Source organism: Brachycentrus maculatus, unplaced genomic scaffold, assembly GCF_059751285.1.
Source record: "Brachycentrus maculatus isolate JH-2025_06_01 unplaced genomic scaffold, ASM5975128v1 h1tg000491l, whole genome shotgun sequence".
Lineage (NCBI taxonomy): Eukaryota > Metazoa > Arthropoda > Insecta > Trichoptera > Brachycentridae > Brachycentrus > Brachycentrus maculatus.
Genome location: NW_028281238.1, coordinates 204,706 through 232,349, shown reverse-complemented (window position 1 = coordinate 232,349; position 27,644 = coordinate 204,706). Strand labels below are relative to the sequence as shown.

Sequence of the window (27,644 nt, the reverse complement as noted above, 5' to 3'; positions counted from 1 at the left end):
CTATGTATTTTTTACATAGATTATTTTGACATGTGGCTCATGTTCGGTTAAGTACTGTATTAAAATATAAGCATGTCTGTGTAAAAAATAGCTTGAACAACCTTCCAACGACGGAAATAATAAATTTAGAGATCCCGCGCAAAAAATACTTCCTTCGTGTTGCAATCTTGTTGAAAAGTTGGCAAAATTGTTGCCGGTGTCCATCTTTTTCCTTTTCTACGTTCTTTCTGTGTGGAGGTAGGATGTGAATTTATTATATTATGATTAATGATTTTAGATAATATTTAAAGCATGTTATTGTGCAGGTATCTTTATTATTTGTGCTTTCCGCAAACTTCCTCCGTAATCCGTTGCGTAGTTTTCGAATATCATTCTCTCCCCATGTGGTCGGACCGCATCGTGTTTTGTGAATTGCGCATTATGTTTTTGACAGACAATGGCAAATAATGAAAGAAAAATAGCGAAATCCTTATAAGTCATACGTTGTTCTGCCTGGCACCAGGGAGATTTATCGATATAACACTTTTCTGTTGTTTTTATAAAAAAGGAATATATAACCTTGTGTCGTCGATTTCGTTTCTCGCGGTTACGGGCTGTTTTTCTTGAAACATTTGAGACTTAATTGGCCGGGTAGTAACTAGTGGAACTAAGAATATTTATTCAAAAGTACGGAACGTATTTGAATGTTCTTTTGTTACGTGTTGAAAAGTAATCGGTTATTCTCTGAAAATTCAGTGGTAGTCTTTGTTCTTTATGTTGTAATAGTTCAAATTTTAAACTCTCATACCGTGAAAAATATTTGTCGAAAAGAAAATATCGTTTAATGATTGTCGCAATAATTATATTTGGAAAAAAAGTATGAAGTTTGGACATTTGTTTGAAAAATCCAGGTAAAAAATATATTTCTTCTTTAAATGTGCTTTATTTTCTATATATACATGTATTTTCTTGTAACCCTTTCACATTTAACGTAGTCATTCAGTTATTAACTAGCGTTGAATTTTTTACCACATTTTTACAGCATGTATTTCCTTGTTTTTAATTTTTTTTAATCCTAATTTTTAAAGCAATTCACGTTTGTAGTTCGATAATTCTTGCACATTTTTTTGTACCATATGTTCTATCGCAAAATAAGAGGAGAGCTACAAATAGTGTCGGCAGACTTTAAAGATGTCTGCAAATTTAGTTAAGCAGGATAACAAGTTTAATTGGATAAATAAAGGAGAGAATGCAACGTTTAATTAGACAGATTGCGGACTTTTTTATAAGCAAACACACCAACTAATTTGTCATTTTTTTCAATTAATACAATGTCGAAAGTGTGAAAATTTTATACTAAGACCGCCAGGGAAATATTTATAACATTTCGCTCACTCCTTTCAAGAACGTCATGAATCAAAAATCGTCATTTTCAATTGTGCATGTTTTCGGAATGCCCAGAAAATATACTATATCCCAGCAAAATCGGCATATTTTTAACTTAATATTTACCCGCTACAGGGCAGAGAGTGTTGTTTTTGCATTTTGAAGAAAAGGTATTGTTTAATTATTTTTTATAATATACTAAATATTTTTCAAATGGAGAAAAAACCTTCAGGTTTTACCTAAAAAGATCTGTTGCACAGTAAAAAGTTCAATAAGTGGCTTGCTATTTATTTTTAATAAATTGTATTATATTTTTTAAACGTTCTCCTGAAAAATCAAGTTTTTTGATTTATGACATTCTTGAAAGGAGTGAGCGATTTATGAACAATGTAATTATTAATAATATACACAAATATTTAAATTCTCTAATTTTTACGGATAAGCCTAAGTGATTCGGGTCTAAAAATCATTGAATAAAGTAGTGCTTGAGTGAAAGTCGAACCTAGAACCTTTGACCCATAGTCCACGACACTGATCATGGGACAACAACATGACTCACCAAATGTTATAGATAAGAAGAAAATATACAAATCTGTGGTATATTAAAAAAAGGAGAAGAAATTGGTAGGCTAAGTCACGTGGAGTTAGGTACTGTACGAATTAAGCCAACAATATAAGCTGTATCATGAATTTCATTTAAAATTAACTTTTTTAATATACCGACTTCTTAACACATTGTTTGCGGGAAACGCTTATAAGCATCTTTTACATACTTTTACATACGGAAGAGAGCGGAAGTCGCTTATAAACGTTCTATTTGTATACTTTTGGTAGACTGCGAGTGTTTTTGCCTAGAATTTTCACTCATGAATCACATGAAATTACAGTAACTTTAAACATAAAGAGTAAATCCACTCACGAGTATGCATAGGCTATGAAACTTAAAAAGTTGAATCCTGAGTAGGGTCATGATAAGCGGTGTTACATAAGCCGTAGCTAGATTTCAGAGTCACTTGGACGTTAGGTAATTTAAAAAAAAACTTTTGGTAGAGCGCGAGAGACGGGAAAAAATATTATACGGCTTGAAATTTAGTTTGCGGTTACTTGCGATTAGTATACTGAGGGTCGGGCAGCAGACTGTCTGAGTACAGTTAGGGTCGGGGTTGATGAAAAAACCGCCCAACTACAATGTGATTGTATAATAATTTGACTATTAAATACTGTCACCTTAGATTGCAAATAGTTGAATCTCGATGAACACCTCCAATTTTCAGTATCAACTTTGGCCTGATTTTCGCATAGTGACTCAATATCGCTCACTCCTTTCAACAATGTCTTCTATAAAAAAACTTTATTTTTCAGGAGATCGTTTTTATAGTTTAATAATACAATAAAATGTATTAAAAATAAATATCAAGCCACTTATTGAACTTTTTATTGTGCAATAGATATTTTTAGTTAAAACCTGAAGGTTTATTCTACATTTGAAAATTATTAAGTATATAAAAAAAAATTAACAAAACATTTTCTTCAAAATGCAAAAACAACACTTTCTGCCCTGTAGCGGGTAAATATTAGGTTAAAAATATGCCACCTTTGCTGGGCTTTAGTACATTTTCTGCGCATTCCGAAAACATGCACAACTGAAAATTGATGATTTTTCATATATGACGTTGAAAGGAGTGAGCGATATGTTTGTTTTTAATTTAGTATTACTAAGTAAATACCACTATTTCTTAAAATCTATTGTGACACGTTTTCCGTATCATTTTCAAACACCGTATGTGAAGCCATGTCAATTTTTTTGTCCTTGGGACGTGAAGGTTGAAGCTGCAATAGAGGCTGTTTCTTTTTTTTACCAGTGGGATTATAGACAGTAGGGGAAGGTTTCAGTCATTGTCGTGTTGTGAATTTTGGGTTTATTAAAAATAGTGGTACAGCATTTTGAGTGTATCCAAGTATTTACTTGTTCACAAATCTGGATTATCTCCAATTAGAGGAGTTATTTTTCATATAATTTTTTGACATCAACATAGATGAAGAAGAATATGGAAGTCTGGGTATTTACGTAAATATAAATACCCATATTCTTCTTCATCTGTGTTGAGATGTCAAAAAATAATAGGAAATACTGGTTTGTGAATTAATTTTTATATCAAACACAGATTTTTTGAGTTTACTAAGTTGTATTTTTATTAAAAAACTCATAAAAATTAATATTGTGACAATTGTTTCGCCTTGTTATGGCATTTTCAAACATTCATTTAAAAATGCCATAACTAGTCGAAACAACTGTCACAATATTAATTTTTATGTGTTTTTTAATAAAATACAAATTAGTAGACTCAAAAAATCTATGTTTGATTTAAAAATTAATTCATAAATTAAAATGGAGTTCTACAAATTAAACGCCAAATCTATAAATAAAATAGTGGTTTTGAATATTGAAAGCATTAACTTTGTGGATCATATTGATATATTATTTTGAAAAATAAAAAGACTTTGTTTTTTGATCCATTCACATTTTTATAAACATGTATTTCGGCAACAACCTGTTGCCCTCTTCAGGGTTTAATTTATGTTTAGTTATAAATTAAACCCTGAAGAGGGCAACAGGTTCTTGCCGAAACTAGTTGGTTCTTAATAAAAATGTGAGTGGATCAAAAATAAAGTATTTTTATTTGTCAAAATAATATAAAATAGTGGTATTTACTAAGTAAAACTGAAAATAAAAGTAGATAGATTTTACCACAAAGCGACAGTCGAATCAAGATATGTGACCTAGCAGTTTGGACTTGCGTCTGTGGGGCCCTGTTCCAGATGTGGCGGATCCACGCGGTGGAATCCGGCGAAAGCGGGAATAAAGTGGTATTGGAAAGGTTTCAGATATGGCATCTGTGGAGCGCCCCGAGGATAGTAGTGAGATGGAGTCTGCAGAGGAAGAAGAAGCCGTGACGCGGAGGGAGCTCGCTGAGCGTATCTTGCGAAGGTCCTCGATCCACTTAATCTTAACCAATTCAACATGTCTACTAACAAACTCAACTACTAACCCCGCGGCTTATCCAAACCCAACTTTGTAGCTAACCTGTCTATCAACGAGAATTGTGATCTCGGCTTATTTTGTCGTTGGAGGATCTGGTTTAGCTCTGCTTCATGTCGCTTTTGCATTTTTATTATTATTATTTATTTGTATTTTTTTATTTAATATAGTTAGCTATACATTTCTACTTAATACAATCTTATCTTATAATTTTATTTTTAATCAATGTTTTACTTAGTAAATACCACTATTTCTTAAAATCTGCTGTGACACATGTTTCGATGCATTCCGCATCATTTTCAAACACCATGTAGATTGAAAGAAAAAGTGGTATTTACTAAGTAAAACATTAATTAAAAATGGATAGATATTACCACAAAGTGACTGCCGAATCAATTAATGAACTTATAATTTTAGTTGCGCTGAGCCTCTCCAAAAAAGGGACTGAGCTCTTGTGCTTGGAGAGGGACTTTTTTCTTCTTATTATTTATAATATTTTGATTGTGTCCAAAAATTTGTTCACAAATCTGGATTACCTCCACTCTGGAGTTATTTTTTACATTTTAGACATCTCGACATGGATGAAGAAGGATATGGAAGTCTGGGCATTTACGTGGACTGTCATAGGCTGGTTAAGTGATCACTTTACGCGCGTGTGACATTCACCAATTCTACACATGATTGACAACCACACTACTCATTCTAACATAGATGGCCGTTGTGAACTCACATGTGGGTCACAAGATTGATCAACATATCTAGGAGATCCAAAAAAAATTGAGTAGTGTGGTTGTCAATCATGGGTAGAATTGGCGAATGCTACATGTATGTAAAGTGATCACTTAACCAGCCTATTACAAGTGACCTGTAAATGCCCTGACTTCTTATTTCTCCCATATTCTTCTTCATCTTTGTTGAGATGTCAAAAATGTAAATTATTATTATTATCACTATTATTATCATCGTATGGTTACTGCATGATTATATATATATATTTGATTCATATACAGTTGGTTCTGCTTAGTTGGGAACCGTTTAATTGGAGTAGCCGATTATGTAGGCTGAATTTCACAAAAACCAATCTCAGGAACATGACAAGTTTTGGACAGTTCAAAAAATGAAGACGTAATAGAACTTAATTGTAAAATCGATTGTAAAGTATTTTCGGCAGCGGATAACCCTTACTGGTCCAATGTCAAATCTCAGTCGACATCTATTTTTTCCTCTTAGGTCCCATGTCGGATGTTATTTGACTTTTTTTCATCATTAATATTAGTTATTTAATTTCCAAGGCTACATTTTTGTCACTCGTATCTATTACAACAGTATGTGAAGCAGAGGAATTTTTTTTCTCTTCCAATTGGAATGGTACTGTCTACCTAGATTTTTTTTTAAAATTTTTGGGGGCCGGAAAGAGCTAATAGAATATCATTTTACTCTGAAAATTCACACTGGAAATGCTATCAATGAAGATTGTGATGTAGAACTATATGATGTAATGGTAAGCATTTTTCATGTACAAAGGCAATTATATATGCTACTACTGACCCTTGTCTGCACCCAATGGTGCATAGCGCACTGCATTAAATTGATGCGATGTTAATGTAGTTTATAACATGAAGGCAAGGTGAGTAGTCCTGCTCAGTTACCAGTCTGGGGTATATTAAATAATAATATAGTGAAAAAACACTCATATTTATTTTGACCCCCCTTGGAATCCAGGACGTCCAGCGCAGTAGCCAAATGTGCTAGCACTATGGAGGGGGGCAAATATATGATTTTAATTCTGGTTTTTAATTTTTTAAAATATGAATCTATTTCTTTATAACCTCATTTAAATATCTTCAGCAACGGCATATAGCAGTTCTTTCTATTTTTTAAAGAATCGTGGTTCGTTATGTGAATTCAATTACTATATTTTGTTAGATTTAAGTTTTGTACTGACATTTCTTGGTGGATCTGCATTTTATATGATAAAAGAACTAAATAGCTTTTTCCACTTTTGACAAAACTCAGTCACAGGTTATAAAATAAGAGTGGAAAAGGCTTTATAGTTGTTTTATTACATATAAACTATATTTTTTCCATTTAGGTTCTGCAAAACAATATCCAAATATACAATACTCACATATCGCTCACTCCTTTCAAGAACGTCATAGATGAAAAATTGTCAATTTTCAGCTGTGCATGTTTTCGGAATGCCCAGAAAATGTACCATATCCCAGCGAAAGAGGCATATTTTTAACTTAATATTTACCCGCTACAGGTCAGAAAGTGTTGTTTTTGCATTTTGAAGAAAAGCTTTTGTTTAATTATTTTTTTAAATATACTTAATATTTTTCAAATGGAGAAAAAACCTTCAGGTTTTACCTAAAAAGATCTGTTGCACAGTAAAAAGTTCTATAAGTGGCTTGATATTTATTTTTAATACATTGTATTATATTTTTAAATATTAAAAACGTTCTCTTGAAAAATCAAGTTTTTTGATTTATAACGTTCTTGAAAGGAGTGAGCGATATGTCAACTGCTGTGGACCATACTGCTCCTGTAGCGGTTCAACCATATGCATGTATTGGTTGGTCGGCCAGTTTTGAAGCAAAATTGAATTTACAAGTTTCACTGATTCAATGAAAAATCACAATTCGCCTTATCACCTGCCACTCGCGTTGTACAGCTAAGGAAGTGGACCTTAGTAGTATAAAATATGATGACCATAGCTCAATCCTTAGCCATAATTACTATCAATTTATTCCGATATGTTAGCTCTTAATGTTGTCGCATGTTTGGTGGATGGCTAGCCTACAGCTGAAGTGGTTTGTGCTTCAACAAACGAGGTCTTTAAGGTTTCAGGGTCATGGGAATTAACACATTCATTGCTAATTTTAAAAAAACCCATGAACATATCGGTATTTGAATTATTAATATATATAAGAAATTTTTAATATTACTCATTATTCAATGGCACGTGTCAATAGGTACTCATAAATTGAAGGCTAGTTTTACAAAATAACTATGAAAATCACAAAAGAATATAACAAAACAATGCAACTTGCGGAAAGGTCCGAATACAACAAAATTTTCTCACAATATGAATAAATATTTTGCGCAAATAGAAGAAAAGAAATACTTACATCTACAGTGCTCGGGCTTATTTTTTTTTAAATAAACCATTATTCAAGCATGAAAATGTTGCGCTGAGCACAAATTAGATGTAACGTAGATGCGCTAAGCGTGTTCGTGTGCGTGCAAAAATTATACTCAAATTCTTTTATTTTTCTATATTTTATTTTTTTCTATATTTTTAATTAATCAATTCTATTTTTTTTGTGTAGTTGTATTATTTCAGTTGACACACATATCTGTGAGTATTTATTTACTCAGCTGTATTGATGTTTACAAAAATGTGCAATCAAAGTATGGTAGCACGAGTGACGTATAAAGTACATCATGTAGAGCTACGTATGATTTTTGTGTAGTTGTATTATTTCCGTTGACACACATATCTGTGAGTATTTATTTACTCAGCTGTATTGATGTTTACAAAAATGTGCAATCAAAGTATGGTAGCACGAGTGACGTATAAAGTACATCATGTAGAGCTACGTATGATTTTTGTGTAGTTGTATTATTTCCGTTGACACACATATCTGTGAGTATTTATTTACTCAGCTGTATTGATGTTTACAAAAATGTGCAATCAAAGTATGGTAGCACGAGTGACGTATAAAGTACATCATGTAGAGCTACGTATGATTTTTGTGTAGTTGTATTATTTCCGTTGACACACATATCTGTGAGTATTTATTTACTCAGCTGTATTGATGTTTACAAAAATGTGCAATCAAAGTATGGTAGCACGAGTGACGTATAAAGTACATCATGTAGAGCTACGTATGATTTTTGTGTAGTTGTATTATTTCCGTTGACACACATATCTGTGAGTATTTATTTACTCAGCTGTATTGATGTTTACAAAAATGTGCAATCAAAGTATGGTAGCACGAGTGACGTATAAAGTACATCATGTAGAGCTACGTATGATTTTTGTGTAGTTGTATTATTTCCGTTGACACACATATCTGTGAGTATTTATTTACTCAGCTGTATTGATGTTTACAAAAATGTGCAATCAAAGTATGGTAGCACGAGTGACGTATAAAGTACATCATGTAGAGCTACGTATGATTTTTGTGTAGTTGTATTATTTCCGTTGACACACATATCTGTGAGTATTTATTTACTCAGCTGTATTGATGTTTACAAAAATGTGCAATCAAAGTATGGTAGCACGAGTGACGTATAAAGTACATCATGTAGAGCTACGTATGATTTTTGTGTAGTTGTATTATTTCCGTTGACACACATATCTGTGAGTATTTATTTACTCAGCTGTATTGATGTTTACAAAAATGTGCAATCAAAGTATGGTAGCACGAGTGACGTATAAAGTACATCATGTAGAGCTACGTATGATTTTTGTGTAGTTGTATTATTTCCGTTGACACACATATCTGTGAGTATTTATTTACTCAGCTGTATTGATGTTTACAAAAATGTGCAATCAAAGTATGGTAGCACGAGTGACGTATAAAGTACATCATGTAGAGCTACGTATGATTTTTGTGTAGTTGTATTATTTCCGTTGACACACATATCTGTGAGTATTTATTTACTCAGCTGTATTGATGTTTACAAAAATGTGCAATCAAAGTATGGTAGCACGAGTGACGTATAAAGTACATCATGTAGAGCTACGTATGATTTTTGTGTAGTTGTATTATTTCCGTTGACACACATATCTGTGAGTATTTATTTACTCAGCTGTATTGATGTTTACAAAAATGTGCAATCAAAGTATGGTAGCACGAGTGACGTATAAAGTACATCATGTAGAGCTACGTATGATTTTTGTGTAGTTGTATTATTTCCGTTGACACACATATCTGTGAGTATTTATTTACTCAGCTGTATTGATGTTTACAAAAATGTGCAATCAAAGTATGGTAGCACGAGTGACGTATAAAGTACATCATGTAGAGCTACGTATGATTTTTCACTCACGAATTAATGAAGTCATAGTTACTTTAAACAAAGAGTATACCCACTCACAAGCAGGAATAGACTATAAAACTTATAAAGTTAGAGCCCAAGTAGGAACTTGCTAAGCAGTGTTGCTGAGCTAGAAATCAGTCACTTAGAATTGAGTTAGGTAATTCAAAAACTTAAAAACATTTTTCTTACTAATAACAAATTGTTGGCGGGAAATTTTGTTTTACATGTTGTTAGTAGAGAGCGGGAGACGCTTATAAGCATTCTGATGGCCTACTTTTGATAGAACGCAAGAGATGCCAAAAAACATTGTACAGATGGGAATTGGGTTTGTGGTTACTTGTGAATTAGTATACTGTGCAGACTGTCTTTGTAATATTAGGGTCGGGGTTGATGAAAAAACTGCCCGATGACAATTTGATATACCAACCATCTAACATCCAATAGTACCTCATATCGCAGATTGCCATTTTTTCTCAAGTTGTAATCAGCAGTTGGAATAATCGGCATGTATGTAAGAAAAGATGTAAGAATGTGGAACAGGCGAAGGTTGTGTGAAAAGACAGATTGGTGTAGCATTCTTTTCTCTCTGCCTACCCCTGCAATGAAGCGGCGTAATGGTTAGTTAGTTAAGGTAGATTTGCGGAATGCTGGCGACGGGATTTGATAATTGTGTACATCTTAGTTTAGACCTTAACAAAGAGATTGGTACATAGTATTCATGTGAAAACATTGAATAATTCCTTATTTTCTGCCTTTGAAATGAGGCCGGCGCAGAAGGGAAAAATACCCTTCCCGTCCTTAAGCATCAATCGTCCAAACGGGTAGAAATACCTTTTATTATAAATATGTATATTATCTATTAGAATAATATACATTTTTACAATAAAAGACTATACATTTTGATTTATTTTGAGGTCATTAAAAGGGACATGAAGTTGGAATAATTTCATTAAGTATTGTAATCGCGAGTGTTTTTTCCTAGAATTTTCACTCATGAATTACATGAAATTATAGTAACTGAACATAAAGAATAAATTCACTTACGTGTAGGCATAGGCTATAAAGCTTAAAAAATCGAAGCCTAAATAGGGTCACGATAATCGGTGTTACCTAAGCCGTAGCAAGATTTCATAGTCACTCGGACGTTAGGTAATTTAAAAAAAGGAATGTAATGCCTTCAGATAAGTAAAAAATAAGTAAAACAGGGTTCTTAGTGTGTTGAGAAGTTTTGGAGAACTGTCGGCAGAGAGGCGGGATGTTGATTTAGAGCAGTGTACTGAAGTTGTTGAATGTCTTGTCTCGCAGGGGTGCAGCCATGGCCACCATCCAGAACCGCTCGCAGTCGGAGACGCTGGCCGCGCTGCCGCCCGCCGTGCGCAGGAGGCTGCGCGCGCTCAAGAACCTGCAGCTCTCCGTCACCAACCTAGAGGCCGACTTCTACCAGGAGGTGCACGCCCTCGAAGTCAAGTACATGCGCCTATACTACCCCTTCTTCAACAAGGTAAATGTTACCACTTCTATAATAATAACATACACACCCTCTTATATACACACACACACACACTCACCCCAACCACAAACATTACTTTGATTCATCACTAATTATAATAATAATAATAAAACCCTTATCCGCACCCCAATGGTGCATAGGGCACTGCTTCATATAAACGCAGTGTTATCTCGATCGTTTACACATGAAGGAAATGTGATCAGCCCTCCGCTTCAGGTACCAGTCCAGGGTAATATTGAATAAATATTACAGTGAAAAAATCACTTATATTTATTTGACCCCCCCAGGAATCGAACCTGGGACCTCCAGAACGGTAGCCGAGAGTGCTGACCATTACACTACGGAGGCGGATAAACAAATTATAATAAGAATAACATTATCGGTTGATTTTTGTAATTGGCTGTAGATTTATTAATTGTTATTGTATATTGTATTGTTATAGCTGTAAAAATCCCAAATACATAAATAATTATTTTGGATAATTTATATGGTGCCATTCATAGAAAATACTACTTCAAGGGTGCTCACACAAATGTAAATTATGATATTCTTCCTTTTCTTTTCTTTTTTCAAAGGTATAACTTGCAAAGCCTCTACTTTTAGAGGATTGTCTGCAGGTATTATAGTAAAGATAGGGAAGGTAAATGTGAAAAATGCATCACAAACACCCACACCAATTGAAAATAAATCTTTCTTGAACTTGCTTTGCAATTTGTGGGAATCTAACCCTCGACGCCAATATTGCAGTCGATCGTCTACCCTACTACGCCATAGTTATTAAAACTGGCATTATCATACTGCGGTGACTCGTTAGTCCGTCATGACTAGGTACCTAATTAATTAAACCATATCCACTCCCTAGATGGAGCATATGGTGTCCACAAACTGTCTCCAGGCTTTTCTGTCGGCTGCCAGCTCCCTTGCATCCTCCCAAGTCAGATCCCTGTCCCGATGTTCTGACGAGAACTGCCGACGAAATGTCAGCAGTGGTCGTCCTGGGTGGTGCGAACCTGATGCCTTGTAAAAGAGTCAAGCTTGATTAAGGCTCTCGGGAGGCATGCGGAGTACATTGCCAAGCCAACTGAATCGCCTTTTCTTGCCGACAGTTGTGACCAAGATTTGCTGCGTCCTACGCCTTATCTCTTAATTCCTATTCTCAAAGCTTAGTACACGGCTGCCGTGTACTAAATCTTACTACTTCTATAATAATAATTATTTTGGAAAATTTACATAGCGCCATTTTCGTAAAATACTACCTCAAGGGTGTTTATACAGATGTGGAAGAAGTGAAGATCATAATACTGAGATTTGACCTGTACTTAATTATAAAAATTGTCTTGCAGAGGGCCGACATAGTGACGGGGCGCTACGAGCCGGTGGACGCCGAGTGCCAGTGGGAGAGCGACGGGGAGGAGCTGGCCGAGGGTCTGGAGAAGGCGGCCATCACGGAGGGGGCGGCCGAGGATGGCAAGAAGGTGGACCCCGACGCCAAGGGCGTCCCCGACTTCTGGCTGACCATCTTCAAGAACGTGTCGCTGCTCGCTGAGATGATGCAGGAGCACGACGAGCCCATCATCAGCCACCTGGAGGATATCAACGGTCAGTCTTGCCAGACAATTTACCCTACCTAAGGACTATACGGCTGTCCAAACTTAAAACACAGTAAGGGACATTTTTTTGTAGTATCCAAGTAGATTCTACCTAGTTCAAAAATGCAAAAAAACGTACTACAAAAAAAATATCCCTTACTGTGTTTTGAGTTTGGACAGCTGTATAAGTCACGCTGTTTACAAGACAATTGACCCTATTTTACAGACTGTAAATTGTCCGCCTCTGTGGTGTAATGGTTAGCGTGTTTAGCTACGGGGGGGTGAAAATAAATATTAGTGATTTTACATAATATTTATCAAATATTACCCTTGAGTGGTCCCTGAAATGCAATAGTGATCGCCTTGCCTTTATCCGTTATCGATCCAAATTACACTGGGCCAATACGAAGGATGTTTCATATATTTTTCTTCTTCTAACCCTTATCCGCTCCCGATGGTGCATAGGGCACTGCGTCATATAAACGCAGTGTTATCTTAATCAACAACACATAAGGGAAAGGTGATCAGCCCTCAGCTTCAGGTACCAGTCCAGGGTATTGAATAAATATTACAGCGAAAAAATCACTTCAATTGCATAATAGACCTCCCCTAGGAATCGAACCCGGGACCTCCAGTACGGTAGCCGAGCATGCTGACCATTACACTACGGAGGCTTCATATCTAGTTCACCTTTAAAAATGTAATTTTAATGACTTATCATGCATTGAAATGGGTTTTGCGTTCAGAAAGATGTGTCTGACGATAAGAATGTTTGCGTTGCAGTTATCCTGCTGGAGAAGGACCCCATGGGCTTCGTGCTGGAGTTCCACTTCTCGCCCAACGAGTACTTCACCAACCTCGTCCTCACCAAGGAGTACCACATGAAGTGTCAGCCCGACCCTGACAACCCCTTCGACTTTGAGGGACCAGAAATTTTCAAATGCACGGTGAGTTCAATACTTATTATGTAAACATCCTCAGTGATTTATGTCAACTCTTTCATTTTGAAAATGATGCGGAATGCAACGAAATACGTGCCACAATAGATTTTAAGAAATAGTGGTAAAACCTAGTAAAACTTAACCACCCTACTCTCTGGTTATTTTCCGAGAAACAGGCAAAATAAAATCACCTTTTTTTCCACAAAATTATGAAAACAATGTTTGATGTATTCATACCTGACAACATTTCACCATAATATTTAGGATGGGTCTATTTAGGTATATGGGATAGTTATCGCGTCCCCTCTCTCTCCATCTCATCCGGATGTGTATCCGGTATGCATTAAACATTTTTGGCACAAATATGTTTTAGATTTAGTACATGTTTATCCCTGATGATGGCGAAATGAATGAAGTTCTTGACAAAACCGGTTTGAGAAAAGTACCAATAAAACTTCTTCTTCAAACCCTTATCTGCACCCCAAAGGTGCCTAGGGCATTGCATCATATAAACACAGTGTTATCTTGATCGTTAACGCAAGAAGGAAAGGCGATCAGCCCTCCGCTTCAGGTACCAGTCCAGGGTAATATTGAATAAATATTACAGTGAAAAATCACTTCTATTTATTTGAGATTATTCCCCACCTGGGAATCGAACCCGTGACCTCCAGAATGGTAGCCAAGCGTGCTGACCATTACACTATGGAGGCGGACACCAATAAAAAGTGGTTAAAAACAATGCTTTAGTTTTATTTTATAAAGTTTAAAAATGATTGGCTTCTTTATGTAAAGCCATTTTTCCCGAATATGTTCGCACTAGTGAAGTAGTTGAACAGTTGATCCATGGGGTTTTGGTTTGCAGGGTTGCTCCATCAACTGGTGCAAGGACAAGAACGTGACCGTGAAGACAATCAAGAAAAAGCAGAAACATAAGTCCAGGGGGTCTGTCCGCACCATCACCAAGACTGTTCAAAACGACTCATTTTTCAATTTCTTCAACCCTCCAGAATGTGAGTCATATTTTTATATCTTTCAAAACAAATTTACTCATGTCGGAGCAATCTGCATCTGTACTGCAATCCCGGTTGTATATCTTTGGGGTCTGACCGGAGCATTTCGTCGTAACGTAACACGTTACGATGCGAGCATTCAGGCAGTCAGTACAGCGAGCCGAGCGCTCCATCCATAGTTTCGGATGCTCGGTGATACTCGCCGCGAGCGATGTTATGACGTTATGTTACGACAAAATGTTCCGGTCAGTCTCCACCTTTAGGTTTATGTCGTAAAATGAGCATGTTTCTTTTATATATATTTTCTCAATAAAATTTATAAAGCTGAGAGAAATATCAGTCTTTCAAATAAATGTATCCTAAAACCTATATATTTGTTTTGGGTATTTTTTCTTTTTTATGGTCACTTATAAAACGTTCACTTGTTTTAAAAATCCAAATTTGTCTGACTTAGAAGGGATAGCACTTATTAGTTAGGCAACGCAATAAAAAAAATTGAAATAAAACAAATTTTCGCTCTATTTCTACAATTATTATTTTTTTCTAATTATGTAAAATTTTGATTCAACGAACATGTATTAACACATGTATTCAGTTCCCTGTGCTCCTCCTTCCTCCTTTGTTTGCAGTACTTTCGATCTTTTTTGAAGCCGCGCAACATTTTTTTGCAATGGCGCATAACATAAACATACCTAGTACGTTTTTGGATTTTGTTATATTGCGGTTCTATTGTATTAGGTATTAAATCAAATAAATACCCTATTAAATGGTTTATCTAAGTCAGTTATTAAAAGAATACTTGTATGAGACCGCTTTTTTGAGTTTATTAATGTAAACATAACTAATTTCGACAACGACTTGTTTTATTTTTATATTTAATATTGTTTCCATTATTATTGACCATCGATGATTCTTTAGTCTGTAACTGCCTGTCACGAAAATAGGAACTTGAGATTCCTACCCAAGCCGTGTGAACCATCAAAAGCTTGAATTTTTTGTTTTATAATTAGTTTTTAGTATTAACACGTTCCCCACGGATGACTCATACACCAGTCATGCGTATGTCATACTTTGAATGGAAAATAGATTAGTCAGAGCTATGTTATTTTAAGATTTTGCCCACGGATGCCACTAGAAGGATATTATTAGACAGAACAAAATAACATGTGGCCCTATGCAGATTGAGAACCTCCAAAAAAATTTATGTTTTAATACTTCTGTTAGATTTAAGTTTTGTGCTGCAATTTCTTGGTGGCACTGCATTTTAACTATACTTTTTTCCACATAAATTTTATTTGACCAGCGACCAGGTTTCATCGTAACCGACATCGTAACCGAAAAAACTATATATTTATTTTATTGTATTAATCTTCAGGTTAAATAGAAATATCTCTTATTATTGTTTTGTTTTAAGATCCTTGCTAGTTTAAAATTTACGGCTATTTTGCAAAAACAGTGAATTTTTTTGAAAGATGTATAGAACTGTTCCGTCACTGTAGTAATTTTTTATAAAATTTCTACCCGATGAGAAAGTGTCAATTTGACTCGACGTAGATTCTGTCCGAAACTGATCAACATTACAATTAAGTTAGAATAAGATGTATAGCAATTTTATGACAAAATAAAATCATTTTATGCATCATAAAGGAGTTAACACATGAAGGATGGGAAAATACATGTATTTCTACCCGCTGAGTCGATTGACGCTTAAGGACGGGAAGGATATTTTTACTTTCTGCGCCGGCCTCACTTCAAAGTCAGAAAAGAAGGAATTATTTAATTTTTTTATATGAATATTATGTACCAATCTCTTAGTTAACCTCTTGAGTAGTAAGATATTTATTAATAGGTTTGTACCCTACCGAGTTTTTTTAAATTTTCATTAATATTTTACTTCCAAAACATTTTTTAAATTTGATAACCAACATTTTAAACATATACCAAGCACATAATTAATATTGTTATTTTGAAATACTCTTTACGTCTCAAATGTGGGGCCATACGCTATCTGACCTGGTATTTTATGGTCCCACGGTTGGGGCGATACACACAGAGAGGTTAAGGTCTAAACTATATGTATACATGTAGTTTAGACCTTAACCACCGTCGCCAGCCGTAAAAAAACACCTTTCTGAAATATATGATAAAGTTATGATTTTAATTGATTGGTGACAGTGCCCGTGGATCCGTCGGCCGATGTGGCGGAGGAGCTGCAGACCCTGCTGTCCACGGACTTCGAGATCGGGCACTACCTCCGCGAGCGGGTGGTGCCGCACGCCGTGCTGCTCTACACCGGCGAAGGCCTGGATGAGGAGGAGGACTTTGAAGAAGAGGAAGAGGTGAGTCTCTAAGTATTGCTATATATAAAGCTATGATATTGCCATACAGGGCTGGTCGACGAGGTATCCTGTCAGTCGGTTCTGCGTTATACATTCTTGGATGCAAGTAACTTAACCCTTTCAGGACAAAATAAAATATATTTTACTTAAAACATTTTTATTTCTACAAATTATTTACCAATAAGTCAATAAAAGCAACATTCAAGAATATTCACATTTTTCCCATTTTTAAATCACATTTTCATATATGTAGTGTACAAAATCCATATCAGCGTTGCACGTGGAAGTTTGTAGTACTGTTAGGGAAAGGTTAAACTAGGGAACATTTATACCAAGAAAAGGAATGCTTTTATTGAATCATTTTACTGCGGAACAAACTAAAAAGCAAACCCTTTTGAATCACTGGTACTATAGATTAAAAATATTAGTGCAAAATAAAATTAACGAAAATAACTGATTGTTTTTTCCACCCAAATTAAGTAGGTATTCTCAAAATGTGAAAAAAATATAAAAATAAATTGTAAGTGCAAGAGAGGCATTTGTATATATATATAGGTGTTTCTAATGAATTCCATTAGTGTGAGTGAGACATTCATTATCTCTCGAAAAAATTCATGTTTGCTATTAACATATCGCTCACTCCTTTCAAGAACGTCATAAATCAAAAATCGTCAATTTTCAGTTGTGCATGTTTTTGGAATGCCCAGAAAATGTACTTTATCTCAGCAAAAGCGGCATATTTTTAACTTAATATTTACCCGCTACAGGGCAGAAAGTGTTGTTTTTACATTTTGAAGTATTTGAAAATGTATTGTTTAATTATTTCTTTAAATAAACTAAATATTTTTCAAATGGAGAAAAAACCTTCAGGTTTTACTTAAAAAGATCTGTTGCATAGTTAAAAGTTCAGTAAGTGGCTTGATATTTATTTTTAATACATTGTATTATATTATTAAACTTTAAATACATTCTCCTGAAAAATCGTGTTTTTTGATTTATGACGTTCTTGAAAGGAGTGAGCGATATGTTATTATTATGAAATTAGTTCACCATTTTTTTTATTTATTGTTACTTTTATTTAACCTTTTCATAAGTTGGTAAAATCTTATGACAAATTTTAAATGTAGATATCCAATTTGGGAGATTTTATAATTTTTTTATGTCAAACTGTTACTGTTTATGGTCTGAAATTCAATCAGTTGATCAATTTCTGATAATGATTATTTTTACACTTTTTTGTGCAAGTATTCAAAGTTATATTATAATTTTTGTGCAAAAATTCCGGATCCTTTGGCTTAAAGAAAAAAGCCCTTTAGAAAATCATTCTTCATTTCATGGATCTTTTCATCTACTAATTCTTTCATTCCTAACTTTTAATCACATAAATTTATAGCAATTTTTTTTCCTCCAATTTTTTATATACCGTAGAACTTTGCTACTTGAACTTTGATGTGTTACTTGAGCCCAGTACAACAAAAAAAATTAAATCTGTATTTGGTCTACTATAATGAATGTATTGTGACAATAAGTGTCAGAGAAACAATGAATCATGTTGATACGTTCATTATTGTAGACCAAATATAGATCTAAATATTTTTTTGTACTGGGCTCAAGTAACACATCAAATTTCTAGTACGTTCTACGGCACATTTTTTATTCAAGCTAGAAAATAGTTCTTTTAATAGTACTCATCGAGCATGTAATTGTGAATAGATGTATCCGAATCGTCATTCTTCTTCTCTTTTTACTCTTATCTCTGCATGGGGCACTGCATCGTATTGACAGTGTTATCTTGATTTGTTACTCACATGAAGGCAAGGTGATCAAACCTGCACTTCAGGTACCAGTAATATTTAAAAAAATATTAAGTTAAAATCACCAATGTTTATTTCAATTCCCCCTTGAAATGGAAACCTAGGCCTCCAGTTAAACACAGTTACCATTACACAGCGGAATATGTTGTTATATGTTTATTTTCTTATTTTACTGAAAAGGAATCGGGATAAATTTATTTGATTTTGATTTTGATATTATATTACGGTTACATAAAAAAAAGTACTAAAAATTATATTTACTCATTTTTGACGATACATCGGGTATAAGTGCGCTAAAAAGTAAAATAGGAACTTAAATCGAAGCAAACAATATATCGGAAGATGTTACATCAAGGTTTCACCGTAATTATAAATTCTTTTCTCCGTGCATTTTTCATTTTCTAGCATTCACATATTTTTTCTAGAAAAACATAGAACAAGGTTTCACAGTATGCGCGAATAAAATGAACTGTGGATGTTTAGTGGGTTTCTTTCTGTTGTATTTTCTTAACTGCGTCATTTCCAACACAAGTTTGTGTGTTTACGTATTTAAAAGAAAGTGAACAGAAATGTTTTGTTGATGGGCCGGAGAACTGTCAAGAAATGGTTTCTTTAATATGGCATAGTTATACTATAATTCTTTTATTATTTATGATGTACAATCTGAATATTTTGCATGCTAATAATGTTTGAAACAGTTTTATATTCTCTTATTCTTTAATATTGCATCCCTGAGCATGAGTATTTTATTTATATTTATTATACATTTGGTTACTATTAATAAAAATGTATCATGGGTGAATTTAGAATACATATTGTGAATGACATATTTTGGTATTTTAAAATGGATATAAAACAATGTTTCCATCAGTGTGCAGCGGCCTTTTTAGTGAATTCCACTATTTTTGTACGAGTTGAAATGTCTGTCAGAATTGATGGGCTTGCCATAAGTTGAGTTGCTAGTGATTATATTTCTTAACACACTGTTAGCGGAAAACGCTCAAAAGCGTCTTTTACACACTGTTAGTAGAGAGCAGGAGATGCTTGCAAGCGTTTTTTTTTTTTGCTTACTTGGTAGAGCGCGAGAGATGCCAAAAAACATTGCACAGATCGGAATCGAGTTTGTGGTTACTTGTCTTTATTAGTATACTGATTAGGGTCGGGATGGATGAAAAAACCTCCTGACAACAATGTGTCAATATACTGCAATGTCCGTCCACCTCCAATAGCAAGCATTATTATCCATCCGCTAAATAATAAACATGTAAATATGGCAATCGTGAGTCTTCGTTCTTTTGTACGATCCATCAACAATAGTTGATTGTCGCACATGTGTAATTTGTAAGTACAGTAGCAGTTTGAGGGATAATACATCACATTCTCGATTAATACATTCCTGGAAAGTCATGTATAAAATCTTTTTTTTTTTTAATTCAATTATTTGAACTGGTGATGCAACAGATATGCGGTTATTCTACAGTCACTGTATCCATAAGTGGCTGTAGAATAATCGGAAATTATTCTCAATAATATTAATATTCAAAGCTTTGTGGTTAGTCATTTTTACTTTTATTTTTTTTTACAAAAATTTTAGTAATACATATTAGTATATCACCACTTACTGAGATTTTTTTGTCTACCGTTCTTGTCTACGTCGCGAAACCGGTAGACAAAAATCTCGGTGAATGGTTACATACTAATTTGTGTCGGGTTGTGGTCCCGTGGTTAGCGTCGCGGACTCTTAAGTCAGAGTTTCTCGGTTCAAACCCACTCTACCACAATTTGATACCTATTTCTAATAATGAGCCGCTTAGGCTCACAGAAATAGTATGAAATTGAAATATTTGTGTAAATAATAAAAACACAAATATTTCTCTTTTTTTTTAAAAAATAAAAAAAATATTACTAACACCTTTGTAAAAAAATACAAAAATAATCAGAAATTGATTGGAAAAAATAAAACATTGTTTTTCGCATCATTCATTACAAATAATGAATTGTGAGGTAGAAATATAGGTAGAGAATGGTCTATAAGTACAAGTTGTTTAGAATTTGTAGGTCATAGATGATTACATTCATATTGGTTACACATTGCCAGCTTCTGAATAGAGTTGAAACTCTGCTACAAGGAGACTAAAGATATATCTCTGCCAGATCCGGTATCTGAACAAATGTCCATCCGTTGCATCTCTAGTTCAGACCCCTAATGTGTTTTGGGAACAAGTGTGGAGCTGATTCTGCGATTATATTTTGCAGGAATCGTTTGACGAGGAAGAAGACGAATCGTCGGACGATTAAGGGAAAAGGGGCTCCCATCTTCACGGCCAACCGTGGCAGCGCCCAACCTAACCGTACATTACTGCCTCTAGCCCAATACACGGAACATTGTTTTATAAACTCAAACCGCTAGTAACTTATTTCTTACCTCTCCATGGCGTGAATGCACCTCGCGTGTGACAAGAATCTCTGTGTTGGACACATTTTTCTGTAGTTTGGAACAAAATATTTTGGAATATTTATATTTATGTATCTATTTTAAATATATAAAACTGCAGTTCTAGCAACTTGTGGATTGTATGTATGTCGGGACATATCTGTAGCACTAATGGTTTAACACACGAGTCCGGAGGTTTCTATTGTGATACGCAGTCAATACATATTAGGCATTCATATTACTATCGTGTATTTTCAAATCTATTATCTGCCACTATCTTAAACAATATATTTCAAAGGGATTTGGAGACCAAATTTATATCTTATTATATTTTTAGTAACTAATGGAAATATTTTATTTTGTAGTTTGTTTTTATACATATTTTTTTTTTAACTTTGTTGAATTTTATGATGTATGTTTACGAGTATATGATATCTCATTCCATATATTTATTAGTTGAAATTGTTGAGTTGTAAATCCACAACTAATTTTACATAGGAGGTGTTTGAAAACCTTTTGAATTTCACTTATTGGTTTTTAATTCTTTTTATCACAGTTCTTTTATGTTCATAGTGTCGGGTTGTGGTCCCGTGGTTAGTGTCGCGGACTCTTAAGTCAGAGTTTCTCGGTTGGAACCCACTCTACCACAATTTGATACATATTTCTAATAATGGGCCGCTTAGGCTCACAGAAATAGTTTGAAATTGAAATATATCTCTAAATAATAAAAAACACAAATATTTCTCTTTTTTTTCATTAAAAATTAATTAAATTTATTTAAAGTTTGTATATGTATATGTATCGAAAGATTAACATTTTTTTTAAATATATGAAAATCAGACATGCTTCTTTGTTTTAATTATATTAAAATAAAAAAAGAGAAACTATAAAGACATCAATTTTTTTACATGGCTCGGATACACTTGCTTAGTATTTTTCAAAATCAAAATCTTGTAACCCTGATTTTCTTTTATTTTGTAGGTTTTTGCTGTTTTTCTTTTTGCCTTTTTTTTGTTTGTCAATTTTTTTTAAACGAAATTGAAAAACAAACACCTCTATTGATATGTTTATTTTTTAATATATTTTATATTCAAATTTAGCTTTGCACATTCCTTGTTATATGTCGCTTTATTCTTATTAATCATTTGCAACTAATACTGTAAACATTCTCAGACTATTGCTAGTACTCTTTCTAGCACAAAGGAAGAAGAGACATCACTCTTCCGATAGTGTAGACTTTATTTTCCTTTCTATTTATTGTAACTCATTGGCTATTGATAGATATAATGAATCGTAATATATTCCATCGAACTGGTTTATTTTTGGATTGAAACAGTAAACAGTGAGGAACGCATGTAATGCTAGTTAATGTCTGGTGCTAAAGGCAAACTATTTATGCCTGCCAATATCTTTACATATTTAGAAGTTTATGTTTACGTACGTAAATCCAAATTAGCTAAGTAATTTTAATGGAATACTTGGTACGAATTGGACATATTTTATATATACGCAACTGTTGCAGCTCCTGATATTTTATAAGTGAGAAATTCCTTTTATACTGGTAAATTAACGCAATGTTTGCGGGCTAAAGCAGCCAATCCAATCCCGAACAAAACTTCACGGATTGCAGGTACTTCCATAGTGCCGCATAATTGTTATTTTGCAGTATATTCGATACCAAAGTTTACCCTAACCTAACGAAATCTGTGCGAAAACAAGTTTTATCATTTACTCGTGTGTGTTCCTCAGTTCTCGCAAACAATGCGTTGATATTGTATATGTAAATTTTGTACCGCTTATATTAGTTTCTTTAGTTAAATTAGTAAATCAGAATGGTAATTTTTAAAAATAAATATTAAAAAATATAAAAAGGCAAGCTTTTGTAATTTAAAGCAGAAAAACTAAAAAAATATTTTACAAAATAAATATTTTATGAAGTTTGATTTTATAATATAATATTTGGGGATAGACATATATTTGAGGGATATAGAAACCAAAGTGTCACTTTTTTGGAAAATCCAGTTTTAGTTATCACTTTTATATATCGATTTCTGCATTTCTATATGAAGTATGACTGTACCAATTTTTTAAAAATAATTTTCAGAAATGATTGCATAGTGGCTTTTTTGCTTTTATATCCCACATTTCGTCTGGCCTTCTTTTCAGTATGCTCTAGTACGATTATTTAAAAATACAAGTGATTGATTCCTTGTTTTAGAACTTAAAACTGAGATTGACCGTGTGATCATAACCTTTTGTAATGTGTAATTGAAATATCGACTGTTTCAAACGTTAAATTTCATATGCATATATTTGTTTTGAAGTACTGTTTTCTCAGATTGTATTTTGGTATTTCTATCTCGCTACTGTGGTATTGTGGCTTTAATAAAAAATCCTCCAAATATCTGGTGTTGGTTTATTATTCGTAGTACTCATTAATCCCCTAATTTATTTCACTGTGCACATTTCAGTTCAGAATTTTAACATATCGCTAATTTAACCAACTAAGTTTTTTATGGGAAAAATTTTTGTCTTCGGCATATTAGAATAGAAGAGAAATAAAATTAAAAAAATACACAGTAAGAGAGTAGTAAGTATCTGTTTTACCGGGACACATTTACGTATGAGATTGCGCAAGTCATAGACAACCAATTTGAATTCTAGAGGTACTGTATATATATTTTTTTGCATACTCAATTTTACTTAGGCTGTCAAATCGACATACAACAAAAATATGTGTGATGTTGTTATTGTAATACTTTCTGGTCCTACTATATTTGTAATACCGACTTCACAACTTATATTTTATTTTAAACATACCCAATTTTTAAACAAAATACCACTATCGTCGATTATGATCATGAATATTTTTTTACTGACAAAATTAATTTATTTGTTATTGTGGGAAGAAAATCTAGCAATAAAGACTCACTTAGATACAGATTTATATGCAAGATCTCGCTCACTGACAGTTCATAAATGGTAGCTGTCTGACATAATTTTGCGTACAATCACCTTTTGTTCAATATGTCAATACATATTATATTAACAAATTACACGCTTTAAAGTAATCTGACTTGATTCAAAACATTGGAAAATCGATGTAATTTAACATTTACATAATACAATACCACAAAGTTATGATATTAACAAATCACACGCTTGAAAGTAATCTGACCTGATCCAAAACTTTGGAAAATCTATGTGATTTAACAGTTACATAATACAATACCACAAAGTTATGATATTAACAAATTACACGCTTTAAGGTAATCTGACTTGATCCAAAACTTTGGAAAATCGATGTGTGTGCCTTTTGTGTCTATAATAAAAACAGTGTTATGGAACAACATTGTCAATTTGTTATGTAACATTGTTTGAGAAGGTTATCTTATGGTTTAACGTCTATCAGTGTCCAAAAATCTAATTTGGCATGATTTTTCCTATATTCTCTGCCAGAAACACTGATGGGAATATGAAATCCATACAAAAATACACATCTAGATGGATATTATTCACAAAAATGAAGAATACCAACATTTTTTTTTTTAAATCCCATTTTTCAACTGTTCTATAAACCTCCTGAACACATTGTTGGTAGGCGGCTTTTTCATCAATCCCGACCCTAATTAGTTCATTAATTAGACCCTAATAAGTCTAAGTAAGAATAGGTTTCCCATGCCATCGAATATATGGCCATTTTTAATACTAAATTGGATGGAATAAGATGGAAGACGGAATTATAAATTAAACACTGGACATTTTTATGTTAGGGTCGTTTACTAATCACATGTAACCGCAAACCCAACTCCTATCTGTACAATGTTTTTTGACATCTTGCACTGTACTAGAAGTAAGCAAATAGAATGCTTGTAAGTGTCTCCCAGCGTTAAAGATGCTTTTAAGCATTTATAAGCGTCTCTCCCTCTCTACCAACAGTATGTTAGAGACGCTTTTAAGCGTTTCCCGCAAACAGTGTGTTAAAAAATATAATCACCAAGTGTTTTTCCGATTTATCCAGCTCTGACTTTTCGATTGTTCCTTTATAGGAGGAAGAGTGTTCGGAAGAAAGTTCCGGAGAAGAGGAAGAGGAAGAATCTCCCGCGGCTCCCAAGGGGGCGGCACGGCGGAGGGCGGGCCGCGGCGGCCGGGGAGGCGGCAAGGGGGGGGCAGTGCCTCCCATCAACCCCGCCGAGTGCAAGCAGCAGTAGGGACCACATCTCAGCACCTCCAATCCACCACACAAACTCAACCACGCTGTTTTACAATAACCAAAAATAAACACCTCCGATGGTCGCGTGTCTTGAGGGACAGGTCATTTTACAATCAGCAGTCATTATTTTACCATAAACACCACTAAACATATATGAGAAAACACCTTAGAAAGGTGAAAAGCCATTAAAAAAGTATTTCTTACATTGCATGTATCAAAGACGTGCAATTGGATAGATACTCGATTGTGAAACCATAGCATTGTGGGTTAGATTTCGGATCGCAATGTTCTTTCCCCATTTTGAGAAATTCACTGACAACTGCATAATTATTTTGATATTTTTTTAAATAAAAATAAATTGGTTAATAAATTATACTCAATTTACCATAAAAGTGAGTTTTCTGTATATTATTTAAAAAAAAGTATTGTTTGCTTGCTATGGGAAATGAAAAATAGTTGTGAAATTTTAGTCTAAAACTTTTGTTGCTGTAAAATGTCCTCCCCTCGGAAATATGACTGTTTGGAGACAGGTTTGGAACTGATAACTTGAATTACAAGTTAAGATTTAAATTTTACTATATCGCTTAACAGGAACGGTGGACCCAGAATGTTTCTATTTTTTTACTATACGGTTAATTTTTAGCTCGAATGGTTAGCTATTATTTTTAATTTTAAAAGTCGAGATTGTATGTAACAGCACTGCCGAATGAGTTCAGTAGGTCGATCACTGGTCTGTCTGTGTGATAAGCATGTCTCAAACGCTTTGGAATTATTAGCTTATTAATAATTATAATTTATTAGCTTCATAGCCTCAACGCCTGTAGCCACAACATACTCGAACATCAATTTGAACACAGAATGCAGTATTGAAAAGCATTTATATTAATTTTTCATCACTCCTATGCTATGTTAGGTATATTAGATTATTTTTATTTTTTATTTTACCAAGCAATGCCACCCCAAAGTTCATCAAAGTGATAATCCATAAGTTGGGTTGTTATTCAAATGTCAATGTGAATATTTTAATTTTTTGGGGACACACTAATTTGAATTAAACAAAAATAACTAATATATATAACACTTATACGTGCTCAGAGTAAAAACTATCACTTATAAACTCAAACACACATGCTTTTATAAAATGTTTCGTGCCAGAATGGCTGACCTACAATTTGGTAATATTAAAAGTCAAGTTTGGTTTGAAGAAAGTTAGCAAAGTTGGTCATACTGACAGTGTTTGAGTATCACATTGTTTAAGGGCGTTGAGTAAATAGTATGTAGTTAAAGAAATGCACGATCGACCTACAAGAAGAAAACTTAAAATCATTGATATTTTCATTAAAAAATGTTTTTTATGCCTGAGAGCCTTTCCCGACCACTCTTACGTGGATATATCTATCATCGAATTAACTGCATCTCATGATTCAGGTAAAATGTCAATTTTTTATTTATATAATCGCTAGACAGCTTTCGCTTATGTTACTTATAATAATTATTTTATAATCCTCTGCATTTTATATGAATAGTATAAAATTTCCTTTTTATTCAAGTGATTTATTTTATTGGATGGTCAAATAGCCATAATACTGTTGTCTTTAGTTTTTGCCATACATTTCCGTGAGTTCATAATATGAATATTTTACCGCAAGAAAGAATGTACATTTCATCTTTCCAGATTGTTGTTTGTATACCGTTTTGAGAGAATTCTATGTTCAATGTTTGTTCAAGTTTTGAAAAAGTTGTTTGAAAGATTGTTGTAAGTTATGTTGAAATGGTTTCATATGGGTTATTTGAAGAATATTGCTCTATAAGAACATTTTCAAAATGTCAAAACTATTGGGGAGATTTGATACACGGTAAAACAACAATATAAAATGTGTCAGTTTTGTTAAAATAAGTTAAGGTATTAAATTTACAAGTAAATTGAGAATACATTTTTGAAACATACATTTACGTGTTTTATTGCTCCTGATCTAATTAAAAAAGGCGGGTATGTATAAGTTATTTTTTTAGCATATATTTAGGCCAGTTGACTTTTACATTGAAAAAAAACTTATATAATGTTTCAAAGTATATCGCAGTCATACAGGAGAAAGTAACCAAGTGCATTTTTTACAAAATCATTGACTATTTGATATCTTACTAGCTTAAAAAAATCCCGAAGGATTTTAAACTTGGAAGTATAATACATTGACTTGTTAAAAATGACTAACTACATTGATGTTTATTTTCTTGCCAAGCAAAAGTGACTTAAATGGCCCTCCTGAACATTTTGACAATTTGTTAGTTGGTCACTTCTCCTGTATGACTATAATATATGATATATGTATATATAAA

The 27,644-nt window shown here is 33.6% G+C and overlaps 1 protein-coding gene across 7 annotated transcripts; it reads left to right on the top strand.

Annotated features, from left to right (window-relative positions):
• Positions 1-147: 147 nt before the first annotated feature.
• Positions 148-27,254, top strand: Nap1 (Nucleosome assembly protein 1). Of its 7 annotated transcripts, none has more exons than XM_088272283.1 (8): positions 148-237; positions 4,252-4,354; positions 10,763-10,958; positions 12,311-12,566; positions 13,340-13,503; positions 14,360-14,507; positions 16,683-16,846; positions 25,144-27,254. In XM_088272283.1, the coding sequence occupies exons 2-8, from the start codon at positions 4,254-4,256 to the stop codon at positions 25,303-25,305; spliced, it is 1,191 nt and encodes a 396-aa protein (XP_088128409.1). In that variant the 5' UTR covers positions 148-237; positions 4,252-4,253; the 3' UTR covers positions 25,306-27,254. The 7 variants fall into 7 exon arrangements, with proteins under 7 accessions (XP_088128409.1, XP_088128407.1, XP_088128412.1 ...); XM_088272281.1 differs by having other exon boundaries at positions 4,245-4,354; XM_088272286.1 differs by lacking the exon at positions 25,144-27,254 and adding an exon at positions 20,917-23,498 and having other exon boundaries at positions 4,245-4,354.
• The last annotated feature ends 390 nt before the right edge of the window (positions 27,255-27,644 follow it).